Raw genomic sequence first — 14,037 nt, 5'->3', positions numbered from 1 at the left:
GTTCCATTAGGCCAGATCATGCCATTTGGCACTGCATGAAGCTCTTAGCTCATACAAAGGGAAGAACTCTTCTTCCCACAATTAATATTTTGGAGCTTACGAGAAATTAAACATTTCATCTGATGTTTAGAAAATTATTTCTGATTGCCAACAGTGTGGAGCCGAGTAATCAGCCAGGCAGGAATCTAAAAGGAACCTTTGATGCCTTGTCCCCCCCAGTCGGGCAACAGTAATTACCTACAGCCACAAGCCTACAGGATCTTGTCAGGGAGCCTGAGGGGGGCTTCCTGTCAGCAGCTATGTGTTCATTAGAGTCTGCAGGCCTATTCAGGCTCTGAACTATGAGCATTTGTTCACTTGGATGAATTAGAACCATATTTGTAATATTATCATCCTATTTTCACGGCTAACTTTACACCTTAGATTACATTTATAAACAAAGCACATCTTTATTTAGAACAAGTCACAATTAGGCCTTGTTCATGCAGGCACTGAGGCCCCTAGTTCATGAATGGGCTATTTAAGTTTGTGGAGACGCAGCAGCTGCATGGACACAGTTACCCATCCAATTTTAATAGGGATGTGGTCCTGAAACTCAGACATTGAGCTTTTGGGGTCACTCACCCACCTCTACATACCAGTGAAATTGGAATGAGTGGCTATGTCTGTGCAGTCACCGAGTCCCCATACACCTAAATCACTGCCTGCACGCAGCACCTAGTGGCTAAAATTGAGTAAGCACATGGCCTATTCAAAACTAGAGGTCTCAGACCCATGAATGAAGCCTTAGTCAAGTGCATAAATTAAAATATTCAGGGGCAGATCCACATACAAATGCATGGGCGCAGCGTATGTGAGATACGCTATGCCGCTGTATCTTAATTTTTTTATCTTTGAATCCACAAAGAATTCGCGCTGCAAGTTACGGCGGCGTAGTGTATCTCTCGCGGCGTAACGATGCGTAATTTAAATCGGATAAGTAGAGGGCGCGTTTCATTTAAATGAAGCGCGTACCCGCGCCGAACGAACTGCGCATGCACCGTTCCTAAATTTCCCGCCGTGCATTGCGCTAAATGACGTCGCAAGGACATCATTGTTTTGACGTGGACGTAAATTACGTCCAGCCGCATTCACGGATGACTTGCGCAAACAAAATAAAATATTTTCAAATTCGACGCGGGAACGACGGCCATACTTAACATTGCTTACGCCACCAAATAGTAGCTTTAACTATACGCCGTAAAAAGCCGAACGGAAACGACGTAAAAGAATGCGACGGCCGCTCGTACGTTCGTGGATCGTCGGAAATAGCTAATTTGCATACTCAACGCGGAATACGACGGGAACGCCACCCAGCGGACGCCGAAGAATTGCATCTAAGATCCGAAGGCGTACGAAGACGTACGCCTGTCGGATCTAACCAGATGCCGTTGTATCTTGTTTTGAGGATTCAAAACAAAGATACGACGCGGGAAATTTGAAAGTACGCCGGCGTTTTTACTAGATACGCCGACGTACTCTCTTTGTGGATCTGCCCCTCAGTGTTAAAACATAAGTAGAGAGTCTTGTACTTTGCTATACACTGATTTAATGCAGAATGTTTGAAGTTAAAATTATAATTTTCATTGGCTATTAAGTTATTAAAAGGCTTTTTTTCCTTTAAAACTTATACAAAAAAAATGCATATTTGTTTGCAGATAAAAAATCATGCATTTATTGCCTTTTTTTTTTTTTTTTTTAGGAACATGCAGAACATTGTACTTGTAATCAGCAGACAGTTAGTGAAGTCCAGGAACAATCAATGAGATATGACAGGGCTTGACAAATTTGCTTGGAATCTAGGAGCCAGCTAAAAAAGTTAGGAGCCAGGAACACGCCATGTCCCGCCGAGCCCACGTGCAGAAGCGAACGCATACGCAAGTAGCGCCTGCATATGAAAGCAGTGTTAAAACCACACGTGAGGTATCACCGCGATTGGTAGAGCAAGAGCAATAATTCTAGCCCTAGACCTCCTCTGTAACTCAAAACATGCAACCTGTAGAATTTTTTAAACGTCGCCTATGGAGATTTTACAGGGTAAAAGTTTGTTACCATTCCACAAGCGGACGCAATTTTGAAGCGTGACATGTTGGGTATCAATTTACTTGGCATAACATTATCTTTCACAATATAAAAAAATTGTGCTAACTTTACTGTTGTCCTATTTTTTAATTAAAAAAAAGTGTACTTGTAAGACTGCTGCACAAAAATGTGTGATAGAAAGTATTGCAACAACCGCAAATTTTATTCTCTAGGGTGTTAGAATAAAAAATATATATAATGTTTGGGGGTTCTAATTAGCTCTATTAGCATTGCTGGTTGTCTTGTCATACCAACGGCCACCACAAGAGGGCACCATATTTCAAAAGGAAGCATAGGACCGCAGAAGGCCACGGCCTCAATTATTGGCCGGCGCGGCCCAATGCGATTGTGCCGGGGGAGGTGGGGTGCACAGACAGGATACCCCAGCTGTCCCGCCTCAGGCGCCAGGTCGCTAATTCTAGTCCATCGAGCCCTGGTTAGTCGAGCCCTGAGCTACGAGAGTGCTCACCAGTGCCTTTGCAGTTCATTGAAAACTACAAACCGTCTGCCACGATGGAAGACAGAACCTGTAGTTCCTTCATTCACAGAACCCTGTAAATAAATTGTGTGGTTGTGCGGGAGGAGCCCCAGAGAGCAACACTGTTTTTAAATTGCAACAGTGGATGCAGGGAGAAGAATCCCCGTCTGCTGTCATAGGAAGGGAGGAGCGAAAAACATGTTACATGTTACACCCCAAATAGGGGTGTAACATTTAACATGTTCAGAAAGGTAACATTATCCTTTGAAGTTTTAAGCTCAACCATTCAGAGAAACCAATTTATTTGATCAATGAAAAAAAAAAAAACTCCTCTGATTGGCTGAGCCAGAGAAGCAGACTGATGATGTCACCACCTGAACTATGCCGCTACATACAGCGTCATATTCATTTGGGCCAAGCTGGTTTAAATGACATATGTAAAATATCATAAGATGGAGATCAGCTTCAAAGTTTTTGTTACCCTAAATAAAAAACAAACACAACTGGATCCAATTCCTTTAACCACTTCCTTACTGGGCACATATACCCCTTCCTGATCAGGTGAAATTTCAGCTTGTGGCACTGTGTCACTTTAACTGACAATTGTGCGGTCGTGCGACGTGGCTCCCAAACAAAATTGACGTCCTTTTTTTCCCCACAAATAGAGCTTTCTTTTGGTGGCATTTGATCGCCTCTCTATAAAAATAGAGCGACAATTTTGGAAAAAAAAAACAACATTTTTTACTTGTTGCTATAATAAATAGCCCAATTTTTTTTAAAAAACATTTTTTTTTCTCAGTCTAGGCGATACGTATTCTTCTACATATTTTTGGAAAAAAATAAATCGCAAGAAGCGTCTGGTTTGCGCAAAAGTTATTGCGCTTACAAAATAGGGGACAGACTTATTATTTAATAATTTTTTTTGCTACTAATGGCGGCGACCAGCATTTTTTTTTCGTGACTGCGACATTATGGCGGACACATCGGACACTTTTGACACATTTTTTCCGCCTCGCATTTTGAATTTTTTACATCATTTGCGTAAGTCGTTCGCGAATAGGGATTTGCGTAGTATGATGTCACCGTCGTAAGCATTGGCTTGTTCCGGTTTAATTTCGAGCATGCGCACTGGGATACCCCCACGGACGGCGCATGCGCCGTTAAAAAAAATGTTGTTTACGTCAGGTCACGACGTATTTACATAAAACACGCTCCCATCACATCGAATTGCGCGCCCTTACGCCGCCAAGGATACACTACGCCGCCGTAACTTACGGCGCAAATTCTTTGAGGATTCCAAAAAAAAAAAAAGTATGTTACAGCGGCGTAGTGTATCTTAGATACGCTACGCCCAACGCAAATATGCGCCGAAGGTACGTGAATCTGCCCCATTGTCTTTTTCAAACTTGTCTGCCTTTTTTTGTTTAAAGCGCAAAAAATAAAAACTTCAGATACCACCAAAAGAAAGCTCTATTTTTGGGGGAAAAAAAGGACGTCAGTTTTGTTTGGGTACAACGTCGCACAACCGCGCAATTGTCATTCAAATGCTCAAAATTAGCCTGGGCAGGAAGGGGGTGAAAATGGCCGGCATTGAAGTGCTTTTATATTGTCGGTCTTTATTTTTGTTTATAGCGCAAATACCACCAAAAGAAAGATCTATTTGTGGGAAATGACACGTTTTATTTGGGTACAGCACCGCATGACCACGGGATTGTCAATTAAAGTGACGCAGTGCTGTATCACAATAAATAGCCTGGTCAGAAGGGGGGGTAAAATTTCCAGAGGTCAAGTGGTTGAAGACATCTCTGTGCACCTGCTAAGAAAGGCGTGCAATTTTGCATGCATACCCCAGTCGCAGAGACGTGACGCGACCCTAATCTGCACAATACAGCCCAACATGATTGTGTGAATGAGCCCCACACTGCACAGCCCCCCTATAACCAGCATGTGCCCATTATGGCCACACTGAGCCATGTACCAGACAGTGTGCAGCATGAATGAGAGCGAGCCCAGACCCGCTCCCGCCTGACGTCACAGGACGAATAATCCCCCCACAGGTGATATAAATACTTAGCCCCTCCCCTCCCTCTCATTACCGGTGCAGTCTCACGGGGGGCTCCCAGGTATTACACAGGACGTAGAATTCCGGCAGTCCCTCCATGTCCTCCGTATAGTTCCGCCTCTCCGTGTCCTAAAACACCTTCCCGCCAGATTATACTGTTTAACTCCGAAAACACCCGCCACACACAAACCACGCCCACATCGTTTAATGCCGCTCTTATCTCCGCCCATCTGCCCTATCAGCATCCGCAGAGCTCACTCTTAGGCACGCCTCTTGTTTGTAATGTGGGGAATGGAGAGCGGCGGTTGGCTGTCTGCTCTGTCAGCTGATCGCTGGAATGGAAGAAGACGGGGCGTGTCTGCAGACTGTCAGAGGGATGGGAGGAATGGTGCAAATCGCAATCATCACAGCGGACATCTCCTTCCTTTCTATACAATTATCACCAGCATGCAGCTCTGTGTGATCTCCTGATAGCATATAACATTCCTTTTGTTTTTTTATTGCTTACTTTTTTAGTGCCGCTTTTACCGAAGGTACAATTAAAGGCAAAAATCTATTTTTTGGTTTTTAGAGGGGAGATGGGTTAGAACAACTGTCAGTTTTTTTTTATTTTTTAATCAGGTCTACTTTTATTAATTTTATAATCAAACAATAAAAAACACACATACAAATCATGTGCACAACAATCATATATTTCAATATTAACTACTTGCTGACCAGCTGCCATCATCGGACGGCTGCCGGTAGGTTTCCTTCCCGTGAATCACCGTCATTGTACGTCGGGGCGTGAACTCTATTTTGTGTGCCAGCAGGGGAGCCAATCAGGGTGTGGGACAGACTCAAAGTCTTTGTGCTGATTATACAAATTTTCCTTCTCATAACTTGCTTCTGAGCATGCGTGTGTTTTTCCCCGTCGTTAAAGCGTACACACGACCGTTTTTCATAATGAGAAAAACGACGAGAACAACTAAAGCATGTTCTAAATTTTTAATGCCCATTTTTCTCGTCGAGAAAAATGCTCTGGAGCCCACACACAATCGTTTTTAACGACCAATGGGGGAGAGAGGTTTCCTTGCCGTATGTGGGGAAGACCTGCGGCTATGAGACGTGTGTGCTGAAGAAGAGTGTTCCCTTCTTGAAGTGCTGTGGTTCTTGGACTTTTTGTCCCGCAAATCCCTATGGGATGAACGGTGCTGCGGGCTGTGAAAACAGAAAAGGGTCTGTTTTTTCTCCTTGAACACCCAGATGCTCTTTTAATATTAGAACTTACCTGGTAGTTGCAGTCACTTACCTAGTCGTATGGCGAGGGTCTTTTTGTGTTACTGCACTGTGGGAGGCGGCTATTAAAAAGTAAAAACCCAAGAAAAAGGGTTAACCTTACAGCAACTATACTATTAATTTATATTTAATATCTATGATAAACATACACACAAATATGTATATATATATTAGTGCTGTCAAACGATTACAATTTCTAATCGCGATTATTTGCGTTAATGTCATAGTTAACTCACGATTAATCGCGCGATTAAGGAGGTTCACCCTTTAAAACATTTTTTTTTTGTTTTCTTATTTATTTATTTATTTTTTTATAATATTAAATTGTGTTTTTTTATTTTTTTACATTTTGATCACTTTTATTGCTGTCACAAGGAATGTAAACATCCCTTGTGACAGCAATAGGTGGTGACAGGTACTCTTTATGGAGGGATCGGGGTCTAAAAGACCTCCGAGCCCTCTTTTGCACTTCAAAGTATTCAGATCGCCGAAAACGGCGATTCTGAATACTGTGTACTTTTTTAAATCCGGCGCCATTGGCAGCCGAGAAACCCGGAAGTGACGTCATGACGCCGCTTCCGTGGTTTCAATGCGGAGACTGAATCAAAGCCGTTTACGGCTTAGTGTCAGTCTCCGCCTGAACACAGAACGCGGCGGATGGAGGATCGGGTCTCCCGGTGGGACGGGAGGCCCGGTCAGATCGGCGAAAGGCGGCGGGAGGGGGGGATGTCCCCTCCCGCTCCTCCGGCATAACAACCGAGCGGCTTTTAGCCGCATCGGTTGTTATGTTTGGATAGCCGATCGCCCGCTCTAAACAACGGTACCGGGATGATGCCTGGGGCTGCAGGCATCATCCCGGTATAACCCCCGAACGCCGAGGACGCATATATGCGTACCGTCGGCGTGAAAGGGTTAAGAGGTACGTGCTGACAAAAAAAAAAAATGTTTTAAAGGGTGAACCTCGTTAATCGCGCGATAAAAAAATTTACGGCGTTAAAATGGGTTTGTGTTAACGCCGTTAATAACGCGTTTAACTGACAGCACTAATATATATATATATATATATATATATATATATATATATATCCACACACACACCATACACCTGAAGTAGATCGTATAAATTATATATAAAAAGATCCTTTAGACTGCTAATACACAGAAGCGCCTTGTATGACTTATATAACAGCCGTCACTAAAGTATAATTACAAATTGCAGCGCTGGTTTGCTGGGACCGCGGGTTTCCCCAGCAACCAGTGACGCTGTCAGTGTGCGCCCGCCCCCTGCTCCTCACTGCAGGTCTTGAAAGTTTACAAGCCGTACGGCCGCGAGTGGGGGTGTGACGTCACGTTCCTTCCCCCGCCCCCTGCAGCTCGCAGTCCACTCCTTGCACAGATTGCGAGTAGGGGCCACGCCTGGCTCTCACGTCACTTGCATGCCCCGCCCCTGCTGCTCCTGGTTCCCGGGTCCTCTCCTTGCGAGAAGGGGCGTGACGTCACATGCGCGCCCCGCCCCCTGCTACTCGTTCCCGGCTCCTTATCTTGCAGCATCCGCCCCTCCTGCATTCTAGGTATGTGGCACGTTCATATAGTTTGCGATAACTATTAATTGGGAATATTTTTTTATTGTCAACACTGCTGGGCATATGTTAAAGGTCACGCTGATGGGCACTTTTTTATGTTAAGGGGCACTCTGATGGGTATATTTTTAATGTGTACGCTGATGGGCATATTTTGTTAAGAGGCACACTGATGGACACATTTTGTTGTGCCCATTAGAGTGCCCCTTAACATAAAATATGCTCACCAGCGTACACATTAAAAATATACCCATCAGCGTGCCCCTTAAAATAAAATGCGCCCATCAGAGTGCCCCTTAACATAAAATTTGCCCATCAGAGTGTCCCTTAATATAAAATGTGTCCATGGGCACATTTTATGTTAAGGGGCACGCTGTTGGACATATTTTATTTTAAGGGGCACTCTGATGGGCAAATTTTATGTTAAGGATCACGTTTTGTTCTGCCCATCAGAGTGCCCCTTAATATAAAAGGTGTCCATCAGGGTGCCCCTTATTTTATGTTAGGGGGCACAATGATGAGCACATTTTATGTTAAGGGGCACTGTGATGGGGACACCTGATGTAAAGGGGCACTGCGATGGGGACACCTGATGTAAAGGGGCACTGTGATGGGGACACCTGATGTAAAGGGGCACTGTGATGGGGACACCTGATGTAAAGGGGCACTGTGATGGGGACACCTGATGTAAAGGGGCGCTGTTATGGGGACACCTGATGTAAAGGGGCGCTGTTATGGGGACACCTGATGTAAAGGGGCGCTGTGATGGGGACAAATGGGGACTTGAGATTCGGACCTCGGCCCAAAGAAAATTTTAGTGACCGGACCTCCTTGAATTTTAATTCAAGACCCCTGTTATATAACATCCAGTAAAGTTGTGCCTCTCACCCTGGGCTGGCTCCATACTGTGATGCACGAGTCTGACTGTAGGAGCAGGAAAAAACCCCTTCTCAACCAGGCCCGGATTTACTCCCTTTGCCACCCCAAGGCCGGGTCCTTCAATGCCGCCCCCGCCTGCGCAGTACTGGGGGGGACATTATCCGCCGGGGGACTTTTTCGACAGGACACTGAGAAGGGGGGGGGGTGTTGCTTCCAAAAATGACATTGAGCATTGGGGGGTGCTGCTGCCGAAAATGACAAAATGACATTGAGAAGGAGGGGGGTTGCTGCTGCCAAGAACTAGCTCACCTCCTCTTCCCTCTGTTTTTTCTCCTCTCACCGCCCGCATGACAGGGGGGAACTCCCGATGTGAAAGTGTCCTCTCAGCCGCAGTGCCGCCCCTGCAACCACTGCCGCCCCGAGGCCTGGCCTTTATGGCCTTGTCTGGAATCCGGCCCTGTTCTCAACATGTGGGGAGGTGCTTCCCTGGCGAGGACTGTTGCCATAATGCAGACACAGTGTCTTCTTATATACAGGCAGCCGTACTGGGTGTACCAAGATGGCCGCTGACGGTCTTTCTGCGCTAATGCGCATGCGCTAATGACGTCATCACTGCGCGACACCGCCTCCTTCTTGGAAGGAATAAACTAGACTCGGACGGCGCGCGCGAAGCGCCGCAGGACCAGTAATGGTGAGAAAGACACATGTATGTTACAGCATAACCTCTATTTGCCAGCCTCCCACGGAATACTCACAACAAGCTGAACAGGTGAGAATTGACTGGCTATGGAGCAGTGCCTTTTCCCATATAAAAAGAGGAAAACATACCTGAACTCCAGATCCCCAAAAAAAGACCCACAGAAAAAAACGGGTTCCCAAACTTTTTAGCGCCTTTAGCAGCCTAAGTTTCATGGGACTTCACATACAGGCATGGGCGTCCGCTCCATTGGGGAAGGGGGGGCAAATGACCCCCCCTGGAAGATCAAGAAGGTGTTGAAGAGTCTTGCGGCTGCGGGCTGTCTGAGCGGTCCCGGGCCGGATGTCACACAGGCACAGCGAGCAGAGTGAAGCCGCCTCCCCCTCCAATGTTTATGTGTACACAGGGGGAGGGAACCTGCTGCCTGTGCCGCGCTGATGGCTGATCTGATGTACTGAATGGGATGGGGGAGGGGGGTCTGTCTGTGCTGAAGGGGGGGTTTGTGCTGAATAGGGGGTCCATCTGCGCTGAAGGGGGGTCTGTGCTTAAAGGGGGGTCCATCTGTGCTCAAGGGGGTGTCTGTGCTGAATGGAGGGGTCTGTGCGGAATGGGGGGGGGGTCTGTGCTGAATGGGGGGGTCTGTACATTCTCTAGGCTATATTCATATGGGCATTGAGCGAAGCTGAATTATCTCAAGAGCTGGCCGCGTTATCGGTAAAGCACCGCTAAAAAGCAGCATTTTACCATCTTTTAGCTGCGCTATTCGGACGTTAGCGGGCACTTTTAACCCCCGCTAGTGTTTGAAGAAAGGGTTAAATGCGACTGTATCGCCGCTGCCAAAGTGCCCCCCCCCCCTGAAAAAATTTCAGCGGATGCCCATGCATACAGGGGAGCATGAACCTGTACTGGTTGTGCCGACATAGTGGCATGGTAAGGGCTGTATCCAGGTGATCCATGATCCTGCAGGTTTGAGCACAGAAAAAAGAATGTCAGATGGGAGGCTGTCGCTCTCTTTTTTAAAGAGTTATAATTGGTCCTGTGGGATGGATGAGGGCGAAGCCACCAACCATATGTATGCTGCCATGAAGGCACCAGGAAAGTGTAATCCACTCTGTTCTTTGTGACAATCCACTGTTATCCAAAGTGCTTCATGCAGTGCTCAAAAACCTCCACCGGGTGTGCTCTGACCTGGAATCATTGATCATATGCTCTGACATGTTCAAAGCATTTAGAATTTAAATTATTTTTCTAATTCAGATAATTAGTTTAGTTATAATTTACTTTACTATTTAAAATTTGTTACTGTTGTGATTCGGAAATTCAGATACATTAGAATCTACGAAATAATGGAAATTTGGGCAGAATTTAGATTCATAACTAAACAAATCGCACATGTCTATTTGTTACTGCTACAGAAATAACAGTCTTGAATGTCCTTATAACGCTTACCCAATTTGTTTTTTGATAGTGGGATTATGGTGCAAGGGAGACAAGCTTAGCTGCTAGTAGAAGTGGTAAGCATGCACAAGGCAGAGACTGAGCAGACTTGTCCTGAATTTTATTCTGCAATGCAGCAAACAAACCCTTGTTCTGTCGCACTCACCTCTTTTGAGATTTAGCGCCGGGTCTCCTATCTGGCATATTAAACCGGGGGCGCTCCTGGGTTTCATCTGGTGCTTTGTGGCAAAGTGAGGAGAAAGCTCTTTTGATTGCGGCGGCTTTAAATTGCAAAGCGACACATGGTTTAGCATTTAAGCACTTCATTGCTGCGCCTAATGCTGGCCATACGCTATATGAAAAATCGGCTGAAATTCGGTCGTTTAGACAGTTTGTTCGTTTTTCAAACAGTTAATGGGCAAAAAATCGATAATCGTTGGGACGTCTTTGAGCCGAAAGAACGAAGGACAAGTTTGGAAAATTTCGGCCGAACGAACGATAAATTGAAAGGTTAATGTAAAAAAAAAAAAAAAAAATTGAAAGGTTAATGTGTTTTCCATCCGAACTGTCTGCAGTAGCTATATGTAAAAAAAAGGAACCAATTTTTTTTAATTCATATCCACTGAATGATTTATTACATGATGGCACTATCGTTTGCGCTCACGGCCGAACGTTTGTTTTTCCAAAATGGGTTTGGCCGATTTTCCGTATAGTGTATGGCCAGCATAAGCCAAGCACCCTATACTGCTAAAGTCTTGCCTTTGTCCTCCTGCCCCTCAGTGTATACCATGGAAAAAGCTTCAATCTCCTCTGTGCCTCCTGAGTCCCAGTGTTCTTCAGCATCCCAGTGCATCCTCCAAGCCAGCCATCAGACCTCAGTGTGTTTCCTCCATGCATCATCAGATGTAAGTGTCTACAGTACCTCTGCCCCTCCATTGCACCCCTGTACAACCTATGGCTCTAGGGCACCCTGTGTCGCCTAGTGACTCCAGGGTGCCCCTGTTACTCCAAATGTACTCCAGAGAGCCCTGTCATATATAGTGATTCCTAACGCACCTTTGTGAACCCCTGTGACTCCAATGTATACTGTGTCATTTAGTGACTCCTATGTCCTCCCATATATCCAAGTACAACCCAAAGGCAACCTGTGTCATCAACTGACTCCAGGGGGCCCATGTGCACCTATGTGTGTCAGGGATCAGATGGGAGACTGATTTGATGAGGTCGGCCTCTCTTAAATCTCCTGTCCTGGCTCCGCTGAAGGTGAAACAGAGGAAGCCGAAGGACAAGAGGGACACGAGTGCCTGGAGCCGGAGGTCCCTGAGGAACAGCTTGGCAGGGTTCAGCGGCCTGGAACAGACTGTAATGAGCTTAGCAGGAACAGGTAATAGCCAGGCAGGTAACCAAGGGTTAACAGCAACCAGGAGCGTAGACAGGAGCGAGGTCTCAGGGATAGCCAGGTTCGTCAGCAAGCGGGCAGAGAGGTACCAAATCATAAACAGAGCCAGAGTCAGGAACGGAGCCGGGTCAGGGATGGACATCGGTACAGGAACAGAACACAGAGCCAAGGTCAAGAGCAAGCCGGGTCAAATACTAAGAAAACACACAGGATCAGAGCAAGATTCAGGAACACAGCTGAACATCAGTCAGCAAAGCACAAGAGCCCAGACTCCCTTTAAATAGGCTGTCTGGCGCCAAACAGGATTAGGCTTGTACGTGCGCGCGCGTGCTCGTATCTGTGCGCATACGTGCCCGCAATTGCGAGCTCTGGCGCGCATGCGCGCGCCTGTGTGCCATTCTATGGCAAAGGTTATGCGCTTGCGGACGTCTGTGTGCAAAACGTCTCACAGGAGTTCCGTGACAATGTGACTCCAAGTGAACCCCAGAGCATCCTGTGTCATCTAGTGTCTCATACAGTCCATGCTCAGGGTAACAGACAAGTCAAGGTGATATGACATTTCTATGTTTACTCAGCTCTCAGTCGCCATACCTCTTGCCCATCATACCCTCCTCAGTCATCTGTGACTTTTGTGGCCTCCACATTTCACTTATTGCCTCCTTCACATTTTTCCAGGGATCACAAGGGTTGTTGCGGGTTTATAAATCAGTGTAGTGTACATTTTAAGCTGCAGCTACAAAAGTTTCCTACAGACCATGCTAAAGGGGCCTATTTAACTTCCCCACTTTCTGGCAAGGCTTTGACCTTGGCAACCCTGTTCTGAGAAAAAAGGCAACCTTGTGCCTAAAAACATTGCTGCTTTTCTATCGCTCTTCCGATCAATGCTTGATGAACCTTCTCGAACCTCATCTGCAGCATGTGCCCTTCTACACTTCAGCCAAGGATCAATTACTGAATGACTGAAATTTCAAATTTTTAGAGCTGAACTTGCCTAAAATAATGAAGCCCTCCCATCCACCTTTTGACAGGGTTTGTCTAAGCGAAATAAAGATGAACTGACTAGACGCGATATTCCTACTGTTCTCGATGACCTGGCCACATGGTTATGCAGACATTCACTTTTAAGAGGGCTTCCAAAAGAGGTCTACTTCAACTCCCCTAGAGGAACCTTTTCAACTTGGTTGCTCACGACTATCCCATGAAGTAATGTCTCAGTGTCAGTCCCAAGGCCTTGGTATTTACTGTGGACAAAAATAACTTTTTATTCTCAATGTCTACAGTCACTGAGAACATTGCAACCTGTAGAGAGCATGCTAGACCACTCTACTCTCCCCTCCTCATAACTGCCAACACTTCCAGTGCAGCTGCACCTTGACGAGTCCACTGTCACCTTGGAAACCCTCATAGATTCGGGAAAGCATCTGGCAACTCAATTTCTGTGTACCTCATCTGCAAGTTTGCCTGGTCCCTCGAGCCTCCCTTCAATCCCTTTGAAACTCCACAGTAGATGGCACTATCTTTTTCAGTGAGCCCATCTGATCTCAAACTGTGCCCGTTGGTGCGTTTTACCACAATTCTAATTTCTTTCTCATTAAGATACAAGCTACTTCTACATCCTAGGCCTTTCCCAGGCTCCAACTACACTACCCAGCGTTGGATTGTTCCTTTTCTAAGTTAATGGTCTAAGGTGTCCTCCTGTCATTCAATGTGTTTCACCAAAGACTTGCCAGCCAAGCCTCTTTTATTGCTATTTTCGAGGTAAATTCTTCACTTCCAGCTCATTACCTGGATTACCAAAATGTCTTCTTCAAGTGCAATGCAGATCAGTTCCCACCATATCGTCCCTTTGATTACACCATCAGCCTACTTCTGAACTATACTTCCCTTGGAGAATAGGGACTATGGGCCAAATCCACAAAGACCCGGCGTAACGGCGAAATTATAATTTAAGTTACACTGCCTTAAAATTTCTACCTAAGTGCCCGATCCACAAAGCACTTACCTAGAAATTTCTGGCCTTGTAACTTAAATTCCGCCGGCGCAAGGCGTTCCTCATTTCATGGGGGCGATTCCCATTTAAATGAGGCGCACTCCCGCGCCGGCCGT

At 45.9% G+C, this 14,037-nt stretch overlaps 1 protein-coding gene across 1 annotated transcript in view; it reads right to left on the bottom strand.

Annotated features, from left to right (window-relative positions):
* LOC120917626 (rab9 effector protein with kelch motifs-like) overlaps positions 1-4,881 on the bottom strand; it is a 42,527-nt gene extending 37,646 nt beyond the window's left edge. The window contains exon 1 of the mRNA XM_040329068.1: positions 4,696-4,881. Within this exon, the coding sequence (XP_040185002.1) occupies positions 4,696-4,760 (65 nt within the window). The 5' untranslated portion in view covers positions 4,761-4,881. The remainder of the gene's footprint in view (positions 1-4,695) is intronic.
* Positions 4,882-14,037: the final 9,156 nt, after the last annotated feature.

The sequence above is a fragment of the Rana temporaria genome, chromosome 11, assembly GCF_905171775.1.
Source record: "Rana temporaria chromosome 11, aRanTem1.1, whole genome shotgun sequence".
Classification (NCBI taxonomy): domain Eukaryota; kingdom Metazoa; phylum Chordata; class Amphibia; order Anura; family Ranidae; genus Rana; species Rana temporaria.
This window is presented reverse-complemented; position numbering and strand designations above follow the sequence as displayed.